General features: G+C 31.4%; 1 protein-coding gene across 1 annotated transcript; it reads left to right on the top strand.

Moving 5' to 3' along the window:
* Window positions 1-3,997: 3,997 nt before the first annotated feature.
* LOC149567243 (putative LRR receptor-like serine/threonine-protein kinase RKF3) lies at window positions 3,998-6,206 on the top strand. Its single transcript, XM_089817469.1, has one exon. It carries the CDS (start codon window positions 4,018-4,020, stop codon window positions 5,887-5,889), a length of 1,872 nt encoding a protein of 623 aa, XP_089673595.1. The 5' UTR covers window positions 3,998-4,017; the 3' UTR covers window positions 5,890-6,206.
* Window positions 6,207-11,707: the final 5,501 nt, after the last annotated feature.

Here is an 11,707-nt window from a genome sequence, read left to right as displayed (position 1 = left end):
CAACAATATGAGACAAAGAGAGACAAAATGCTTCCCAAGCAATTTTATTATACTTGAAAATCCAATAGTAATTACAATAACATTTTTGCAAGATCCCTCAAGATCCAATCCAAACCCAAGCTAGTACAAATCCACACTTTGGTAGAAACCTCCAAGATCTCAACTTGTTCTCGCAAGCCACAAAGCAACCTCCTTGTTTCTAAACCATAGCCACTAGCTCTTCTCACAAACTTGCAACTCCACCACAATCTTGCTATAAACTGCCTAACATTTGACACTCTGTCCACAGACTCAGGAAAACTCACTCCTCACTTCTTCCTTCTCTCCAAGCTTCTACTAAGAAGGGATCACACCTTGAAGCTTTCAATCCTTGAAGCCTTCACACCTTCTAACTTTTCCTTCCAAAGCTTGATTAGAAATGCTCATATGCCTTGCTTAAATAGCTACTTACCACCCAATGCATGATTTATCCACAATCTTCTAAAATTCCACCTAAATACAACTAAGCACCACCATGTGGCCCAATTAGAAAATTACATTTCCTTTATGGATCACAACAAATATTAAATGCATGATTTAAGGAACTTTCCACAAGCTTCTAAGATGCCACCTACACACCTTGATAAATGGAATGACAACCATTTTTATTTTATTTTTCTATTTATGCCACCTATGCATCTCGAAAATAGAAATTCCTCTTTTCTTTTCTCCTTTTTCCCTTTTTTATTTTATTATTATTTTTTCCTTCTATTTTTGTCACTTTCTCTCTTCTCCATAATTTTTTTTAAAAAATAAAATAAAATAAATTTTCTCATGCAAGATGCTCTTGCATCAAATTTTATTTACACAAATTTTATCTACACCGGTTCCATCAAATATTTATAATTTTATATCATTCATTTTTCTCAAAATATAGTTTTAGACAAAAATAAATAAATAAATAATAATAATACTTGAGGAGTATAATTATCTAGCATGTTTTCATGCTATGTCACATAGTTCTAATTCTTGGATCAATTAAAAGAGACATATTTTAAAGTTTGAGATGGTTTAAGCTAATGCAATGGAGATTTTGTAGCACAGTTTATGTTATATCTTTTACAATAAGTAATGATTTGGATAATTTTTTGTGAGCATTGTACTATGAAAGGTAGGTGTTTACAATGCTAAAATATGGTTAAAATGTTAATATTTAATTTTAATTTTTAGATTATAGTTTAGTATTTACATTACTTTTTATTTCAATCAACCTTTCTTAATAAATATATTTATCGTATAATCAAATTATTTTTATGTATGCTTCTATATTTTGTCCTAAATTATTTACCATATACAATAAGTAGTATAAATATCTGAAATACATTTATTTAGAGAAATGATGAGAGAAATGAACTAAATTTATTTTATTTTCTTTAAAATTATTTTATTTGAACACCAAGTTATATATTTTTTAGAGTACAAAAATTGGATATATCACTTCTTATAAATTGCAGTATGTCATTTATAAACTAAAGTGTGCTAGATAAAATTTGAACATAACTAATAATGCTTGTACAACACATCCTCTGGTACCATGTGGGTTGGGGGGAGACTATACCTTGTGATCTTTTCCTTTACCATGAGAAGCTTTTTCTAATCGAGTGAGGCCCCCAATCTACTTTAAATTATACTTAGAGACACAAAGATAATTACATTTTATTATATTTATGTTGTTTATTATTTCCCCAACACAATTATTTATTCTAATATATCAATTTCAATTTTTCAAAAAAAGTTTTTGCTAAACTCTTTAACATGACAATGATATTGCCATGACATAAGCTCTGTCTCTACATGATACACTTTTGACTTGGACCTATGAACTAGTGAGGTTGCAAATAGGGGACCTTATTTCAATTTAACATAGCTAAGGCTCAAAGTTGTGAGCACTTTGGAACAACAAAGGTAAAATGTCAAAATCACAATGGCTCAATAGATGTTTGAACCTTGGTAGGCACAACAACTAACACAAATAGACTAAGTTGCAAACTCAATTTTTTAAATTCAATTATTTACATCTTATTTTTTAGATTTTAATTTTAAATTTCGTATCACTATTATTATTTTGTAGGAACATCTCAACATGCATCTAAACTACAAGCTTCCTTCGACTAAAGGAATCTCATCCATCAAATCATTTAAAATATAATTATGAAATATGATTTTTCAATAAATTAATTATTTTTAATGTCTATTAAAGTATGATTTTTCAATAAATTAATTATTTTAAATGTCTATTAAAGTATTAAAATGTCTATATATTATAACTATAAGATGATATATTATTATAAAAAATTATCACCTTATATATTTATGTTCAATATTCATACATCTATCTAGAGTTACAATTTGATGATGTCATATATTTATTTTAGTGTGGTTTCTATTTTTAAAATATTATGTTTACAATTAATAATAATATTTTGATATATAAAGGCTTTCAAAAAAAAAGCTAAAAGGTAAGAACTTTCATTATATACTTACATCAACACAAGTTCATGTTATTACACTACTTGTGCATGCATTATAAAACATCTCTTAACATTATTTCTATACTATACTGATATGGAATCGCTCTATTGCATCATATTTAACAATAGTTTTTATTTTAAAAAATAATATTTTGAGAAGATAAACAACTACCTATTTTTGTAGTTATGACCTACTTTTAGTTACAATATCAATAAAAATATAAAATAGTAATTAAAATACTAAAAGATTCATATCTTTACTTTTAAATCTAGAATGTGTTAATCTAAAATTTGTGTTCAAAATTACACTATTAAATCTAGAACATGGTAATTTTAGATTTCTAAAAGATATTTTTTATGTAATGAGAAGTGGTTGAAATAGTAAAGACTTAAAGCTAATTTTGGTTAGAGTGATAAACTTTTTCTAAGTGATGGATTGTGGAAATCTCTTTACTTAATTTTAGTGAATTTATTTATTGATTTTTTTTTTTTTCAAAAGATTTCAAAATGGTATTTAAGTATCTTATAGGCATTATTTGCTTAAAAAAAAATCTTCAATTTATCTCAAGTGACTAGTTAGGATACATTTTAAGCCTAAAATAAGTTTTAGTTAGAAAAATTTTAATTTCAATATGCTCAATATAATTGTTTGTAAGGTGAGACACCTTTGAAAGTCCATCTTGGAGCCATTAGAAAATTAAATTATAGCATGTTAAATAGAATTGTTTGTAAGGTGAGACAACTTTGAACCTTCATCTTAAAGCCATTAGAATATTAAATTTTAATTTGTTGAATACAATTGTTTATAAAATTAGATATAAAACTTTAAACTTTCATTTTATAATACACAACTTAAAATTAATAATACCAATGAATAATTCAAATAACATTAAATGCAATAAATTCATTGTATCCGCAATAAACTTTTGACTTGGGATGTAGATAATGCTGAAGAAGTTACTTCGTAATTACAATGAAGATGCCAAAAATCATGACTTCAATTTATTATGGTTATAGTATTCAATGCTATGAATAATTGATAAATTTTTTACTTACAAAGTTGTTTTTTCTGGTCAGATACATTCGATTAGAATGTTTTTAAATTATTTTAATAATAGATTAAATTTATGTGTTTTGATTTAATAGTATTTAAAAAATGATAAATAAATAATCAGATCATGGGAATCTAATGGGCGCCCTTATCAAAACTCATTCTTGGCACAGACGTGGGGACCGCTCAAGGAATGCGGACACTTTAATGCAAGTTCCAACTAATATCACCTGCTTTCTCACTTAGCCTACCCAATCTCTTCATATCGTTCCACTTACAGCTGTCATACGTGTTGCTTCAATGGTCAGAAAGAGTCGCCAACAACTCATTCGGTAGAGACTGTACAGCGTTGAAGAATATATTGTTTGCGCAGACCTAAATTGCTACATAAAAAGAAAACAAAGGAACAGTTTCAGATTTGAAAAGACAATGGAGACGACCGGGATTTTATTGGGGATGCTAGTTTTGTTCATGGGTGCTCTGCCAGCTGCGGCAGCCGTATGCCCGATGAATATAACAGGGGAGCTCGATGCGTATTCATGGATGTATGAGCAATGCTTTCTACAGGACAAATCTCATTGCTGCGAAGGCATCGACGACTTGATCAAAAGCCTGCACTTCTCGTGGATCCACACAACTCGTTCTTTCCTCTTGCCCGACAACAAAACGGCCGTTTCCTGTGTCGAGGAATTCAGCGAGCAGCTCATCGGTCGCGGGATAGACTTCAAACTCCTCGCAACTTGCGGGTTGGGGGTGGATAGCTTCCTGAGCGACCCTTCCACCTGCAATAATATTACGGATTTACAGAGCTTCCAGAAGATTGTCAACGTTTCCGCCATGGGACGACACTGCAACGCATCGGGGCCGGGCTATTTCGATTGCAAGAGCTGCGTGATGGACATGGGCAGCGCGCTCTATTCCTTGAATCGAATCCCCCAGAAGAACAAATCCAAGTGCGCCGAGTTCGTGCTTATATACGTCGGCGGAGGCATCAACTGCAACAATGCCCTCGGCCTTGACGCCAGTTCTTGTATTCTCAGCGTCAGCAATTTGTCTGCCGTGCCAACCGCCTTGGGTCCTCCGCCTCGTCGAGGACAGAGCAGTTCGGTTAACACGGTGCTTATAGTGACGCTTGTTCCTTCGCTCGCGGTTCTCGTGCTCGTGCTGGCCGCCGTTTACGGGTACCTGCGAAGGCTTCGCAGCGTGAAGGAGAGGCAACAGAGGAAGCTGATCCGGAGATACGAGATCCTCGGCGAGAGCACCGGTTTGATTTTCTTCGACATGGCCGAGGTGAAAGAAGCCACGGGGAGTTTCTCGGAGTCGAATCTGATCGGGGAGGGGAGCTTCGGTATGGTGTACAGAGGCATTCTGGGCCGGGACGGATCACGAATCGCCGTGAAGAGATTTAAAGACTTTAGGCAGCGAGCGGAGGAGGAGTTCAGCCACGAGGTCCGGGTGATCAGCAGCGCCAAGCACCGGAACTTGTTACCTCTGAAAGGCTACAGCGTGGGGGTGATCGGGCACGAGGTAGAACAGGTTCTGGTGTACGACTTGATGGAGAACGGCAGCTTGGCCGATTATTTCTTCAGCTCGACCCGAGCGTGCTTAACGTGGCCGCAGCGGCTGAAGATCTTGGTGGGTATAGCGAGGGGGCTGACGTACCTGCACGAAGACGCGAAGCCGGCCATTCTTCACAGGGATGTCAAGGCGGCGAACGTGTTGCTCGACAAGGATCTCAGCCCGCTCGTCGCCGACTTTGGCATGGCCAAGATCAAAACGGCGGGCAAGACGCACTACACCACGCGGACGGTAGGTACGATGGGTTACGTTGCTCCGGAGTACGCTTTGTACGGGTACCTTAACGACAAGAGCGACGTTTTCAGTTTTGGTATCGTTGCGTTGGAGCTATTGACGGGTCGTCGGGCGTTCGACTCGAGCGCTAAACGTCTTGAGCACGTCCTTGTTTCCGACTGGGTGGTGGACATGAGTCAGAATGGGAAATGTAGCGAAATAATAGATGAGAGGATTCGGCATTTAGGTAACAGGCAGAGTATGGAGCGGGTGTTGCTGTTGGCACTGCAGTGCGCGCACCCTCGAGTTGGGTACCGGCCCTCGATCGGGGAGGTGCTGTTTATACTGGAAGGCATGGAGGGCAGCCCTTCGGCAAACATGGTGTGTGCACTGGAGAGCATGGAGATGGACCTGGAATCGTCCTTGAATAACAGAGGCGACTTTACGTGGCTTATTTCTCAAGACATCGACGATGGCTTCTTTTCGTCCAGTTCTAATTCTTCGTCAAGCTCAAGCTCCCCTGAATTCACAGTTTGAGCAGGTGGAGGAGAGGCCCAAATATATTGCCGGGGCAAAGAAGAGGCCTTGGAATCGTATTCGAGTGGTTTTGGAAGCTTTGAAACAACTGTATTGACGTCTTGAGCTTGGAAGTGCGAATACAAAGCCGATCTGATGATGGATCCTGGCCACACATACCGATAAGAATAGAAAAACCTTGACGCACACGGGAAAGGATGTCTATCGAGTTGTAAATTTCTCTTTTTCAGTGGTCCATTTTCTTCAATTTGATAATGATTTTTAATTTTTAAACCATCTTTTAATTGCATCTCTATTGGAGGTGTTCATGTTATCATCATTTTGGTGACTATTGTGATGATTCTTTTGTGTTATACTAGCGCTTGCATCTTTGAAGGGTGAAAGGGTTAAGTCAATAATATTGTATACTTTTGTTTATGTTATTGAATAGTTATTCACACACTCTTCCTATCTACTTCATTGCCTCCATCTTTATATCTTTTATATTCGTGCATAAACTCTCCCTCTCTACTGCCTTACCTCCAATTTTATATCTTTTTAATTTATGCACATTGACACTCCTTTATCCTTCCCCATGTTTATCTTAGCTTACCCTTATTTACTTTTTCCTCCCATGTATATATATCCTAATTTTTCTCTAATTCTCTTTGATCTATTATATCTATCTACCCACTATCCATCTATCACTTCAGATATCTTCATTATTCTCTCTATTTATCTCCCTTACCTCGTAATCCTATTTGTCTCCCTCCTGCTCATGCCCTCTTTATCTCTCCTTTCATAACTATCCTCCATTTTTATATTTGACTATGATCCATCTATCTACACATTATTTCTCCCTATGTTTCTCGATTTATTTTTATTCATAGCAATGTTTTCACATTTCTACCCTTTGTTTTCTTTATATTATTTATTTTACTCACTTGCCCCTCCTCACTCTCTCCTCATCTCTCATTATAATTATCTCTCCCTCTAAGTATTATTTCTTATACGAAACAGACAACCTATCTATTTGAAATCAATAATTCAAATCTCTCCCCCCCAACCCCCAACCCCCGACCCCCCCTCTCTCACACACAAAATATATCATCTTACTATAAAATTTAACACTTACAAATCTATTCATTAATATAAATAATAAGTAAATTCTATTAATATTGTCCTCATGTTTAAGCTTATTTTTAAAATAAATAAATTATGAAATACATTCTAGTCACTCCCCATAATGAATATATTTATGTATGAATATATCTCTATATTCCTTCCTAATATCTATTTCATTTTTTTTTAATTATGTTAACATTTTGTTGTCTATTGCTACGATTGCTTATAACATACATTTCTATAATAGTTGTTGTCTACCTCAAATTTAAGAACTACTCGAATTTTAGATAAAATGTAAAATATTCTCAAAGTTGTCTTTTAAAATATTCTAAGATCAACTATTTATTACTATTATTTAAACATTAATGATAATTCATTTATTATAAACAAATATTATATTTTTATTATAGAAGTTATCATTTGGTACCTTTCAGAACTAAATAATTTCTCCTCCTTCATTTCTTTGGTAAGGACATATTTCCCTACTTTATATGTTATACTGATCTAACATTATTATATATTAGGGATGCCATGGTTTTTTTGGGCAACGTCTATACAGCCACGAAAGTGCACTTCCATACAAAGGAGAGGACTTAGTTAAATTTTTAAAAAGTTAGAAAAAGCAAGATAAAGGAAGTGCATTTTCGTGGCTATATAGCCACGGGCATTTTTTTGTGTGGAGACGACTTTATCTTATACATGCATTCATGTATTAAAATTATTATAAGAGTTATTAAGAAAATGAAATTAAGATAAAGTACATGTATATAAATATATCACTATGACAACTAAATAATAATCTAGTTATTTATAAAATAATAGTATTAATCATGTGTATTTTAATGAAAATAAATATAACATATATGTAAAAAATCTTAATTATGAATTATAGTTAATAATTATTAAAATTATAATTGTCAAATCACATTTTAATTATAATGGTGTTATCCTATATAATTTATGAGTTTTTTTTTAAAATTAAGAAACATTATAAATTTCTTATTAATTACAAATATTCAAATGTACAATAGCTAAATGATATTATATATAAAAAATTTGAGAAAATTGTACAAATTCATAAGTGATTAATCTTTTCCAATTTATGACATTTTCATGTTCTTTTATGATCTTGTATAGGAGATGAATTTTTTATTAAGATATAATGATAGTTAATGCTTAATTTAAATTTCTATTAAATGGAAATAAAAATATTTAATTTATAAATATTAAAATATTTATATTATTTAATATCCTATTTCAAATATATTGTTAAATAGTATTAACATAAAAATAAAAAATAAAAAATATTTATAAATTATTTAATATTTTATTCAACATTAGCTAGCGCCAATTATACTAACATAAAAAAATAAAAAATTATTTAAAAAATTGATTTAATATTTAATATTTTTCACTTGGATTCTAAACAAATAACCATATCAAACATATGTGCAATCAACTCTTGCATTCTATAGTTCTAGGTAGGAACAAAAAGGATGTACCATGTTCTGAATAAATTATCATAGCCACGTGTACCCTGCTCCTAGTTTTCTAATTAACTTCATTCATGCCATTGATTTCTAATGTGGGGATGTGATGTAATGCCTGCCCCTAGTTGACTTTTCATATTATATTTCTGAAGTCTTTTAGGTCAACGTTATGTTTATGCTTGATGATTAGTGACATTATTTTACAGATTGTTGAATATTATTTCATAATTAGTTGATTATATGATGAGTTACTTTGGTACTAGTTATTTCATGTATTCATGATTGTTCTTCGATGATGATACTTATATACATTGATTTCAGTTATTTCATGATGATAGATAGATGGATTATTTTTATGAATTTTTCTATGGATACTTACCCTATACTTGCATGTGTATGGTGTACCTATATGTTTTACTTTATGTATGATGTTTCTGATATGGTTGAGAGAGGGAGTCATAGTCACTTGCTAGTCGGGATCTACACAATGCACCACTTCTAACCATTGCTTGTTTAGTTTAGAATATATGTGTATGTACATGCATGAATTTTATGTAGATTGTAGGTACTAGGTATCGACTTCCCTGAATTGCCAGGATGAACATAGCCTATCACAAATTCTCAATGGTAAGAGAGGGGAGATAACTCTTGAGTCCGAATCTTATCCCTAAGCCAATTGTCTTAGAAAGTAGGACAAGCAACTGAGTTGTTTACCCTTCCAAATTTGTCAAGTGATGTAAATTCATAATTATAACCCTTGAGTGCAATCTAGTTGTCTATATTTTATTATGGGTTTTCATTTTTAGTCTTGTGGGTCTATGGTGTATTTTTTTATTATAATTAAATCAAATTAAAAGAATATTTAATGATTTAATTTAATAGGAATTTTAAATAGGAAAAATTAATATGTAATCATATTTAATTAATTGAGAAATTAATTAAATAAAAGAATTAAATTTAAAGATAAAGTTATAGTTCTAATTTTGGGCATAATAATATTTATTTAATTTAATAATAATATATTTAGGAGTTCATTTTTAAATAAATGCTAAATATTGTTATTACTTTTGTTAATAAATATTTTTATCAAAAATGTCTCAAGAATTAATTAAAGAGAGAAAGAAAATTATTTAATAAAGATATTTTAATTAAATGACAAAAAGGCTATGCATGATTATTTAAAATGTAATAAAATAATAAAAGATAAAGATCAACAAGTCTTCTCGTGTGATTGCACAATCAAAGCCCTAAAATTAAAAGAGAACTCTTTATCAGAGATCTAGAGCTCATTTTTCAACCATCAAGGTTAGTCGATTTCTGAGAAGAGGGATTTTGAAAGGAAGGAAATTCTTACGTGTTTTGTGTGTTCATTGTTTTAGCATCAAATCTAGGTAGGATCCTATGGGTTTTTATAGTAGTTTCTTGTTCTTGATCTCTTTGTCTTCTTTGTGTTTGTAAATGTACTTTTCAGGATTCAATTGGGTTGAAACCCTTGTATGTGATTTTAGTGTGCTTCGTTTGAGAAACCTCTGTATATGATTGAGAATCTGAAACCCTTGTAGTGATTCTATTGATTTTTGTTTCTAAATTGTTTGTAAACAAATGAAGATTGAAACCCTTGTTGAAAATAATTGATTTTTCGTTATTGTATTGTCTATGATTTAAATTTGAAAACCCTTATATTGAAATTATCGCTCTTCATTTCTTGATAATATTGGTGAATGAATTTTGTTTAATGGATTTCAACTATTTAATCTAGGTTTCTATACCAAAGTTATATTTAAGAGTTTATAATAAAAAAATTTAAATAATGTTACACAGTAATTCGTAATTACTATGTAATTAAATTATTAAATATTAAAAAAAAGAGGATGCAAATTTAATTGTGGGGGGTGTTTGTTTTTTTTTTTTTTTTAAATAGTAAATAAAATAAAATAAATTTAAATATAAATTTGGGTGGGTGGGGCCACCACACCCCCACCCCCCTTCTCCTCTATTTTTTTGTTATCGTTGGTGGAATTTACTGCTGGCTAGGCAATAGTACTACTAAGGTAGTAGCAAGTACTGCTGACACAACAACACCCAATTGCGACTGCAATATTATTTTGTTGCAAGAGCTTTTGTATAGGCCAATGAGCCTTTAAGAACATTTGTTTGTTATTAATGTTTTTTTAAAAATAAATTTAATTATATGTTAATTAAAATATTACATGTTAGCAGTTATTAAATATTTTGATTATATTAAATTAGATTAATTATTAACTATTAAATATTATTTAATAATACTAATAATATTATTTTATTATTTTATTTATAATTATTTTATTAATAAATTAATATAAGTTATTTTATTGATAAATAAATAAATATTATCTATTAATAATTTAGTGATTATTGATTTAGTTTTAATTTTTTAAAATTAATCTGTTGATTAAAATGTATTTGTATAGTATATTGTAGTTAATGAATTAAGGAAATTGGTTAACTTAGAATTTGGTTGATAATTCAATGTTAGATCTAATTGACTTTTAATAAGATTTATGAATCTGGATTCTTGTGAATTTGGAAACTTTTGCAAATCAACACTAGGGAAATTTTATGTTTCAGAAACCTTAGTAATTATTATAGTTTGAGAAAAAATGAAAACATTCAAACCCTATTTGAAATAAAGAACATTGACAACCGTAATACATTGACATGGAAAATTGTAACCTTGTTTGTTTATTGAATCTTGTGTTTTAAAAATGAAAATGGAAACTTGAAAACCTATAGTGAAAAATTAAACATTTATGTTTTCAAACCTAATGAATTATGAAAATGACTTTTGTATGCACTGTATGTGATATGTGGTTTACTGATGTTGAGTTTTAGGGTTGACTCAGCTTTGACCAGTCAAGATGTTTACTAAAGGCTTGAGAATTTTGTTCTGTGATGTGCTGATGATGTTTTGATTACAATCTTTTATACTCAACCATGGTGATGTGTCACGTGTGTGCTATGATGAGTTTGATAAGATATGTTGATGTGCTTTCCAATTTTTTTGTGTGATTGAGGTGAATGGTGTGACTTTCTTGATATAACCTTTTAGTCTTTGATTAATTATCCTTGATTGGTTACTAGTCGCTTGTATAGGACTAAGGTGATTAAATGATTTATTTGTTTGGTGATGTCATGTTATGGCATGGATTTGGTTTATGTGTATTTGTTTTTGGATCAATCCTATT

Source organism: Cupressus sempervirens, chromosome 3 (assembly GCF_028749045.1).
Source record: "Cupressus sempervirens isolate cs-2001-9-10 chromosome 3, ASM2874904v1, whole genome shotgun sequence".
NCBI classification, from domain to species: domain Eukaryota; kingdom Viridiplantae; phylum Streptophyta; class Pinopsida; order Cupressales; family Cupressaceae; genus Cupressus; species Cupressus sempervirens.
Note: the sequence above shows the minus strand (reverse complement) of the source record. Positions and strands in the feature narration are given on the sequence as shown.

Coding starts and splice junctions, on each gene's coding strand:
- LOC149567243 (XM_089817469.1), top strand. CDS start 4,018: ATGCTAGTTTTGTTCATGGGTGCTCTGCCAGCTGCGGCAGCCGTATGC.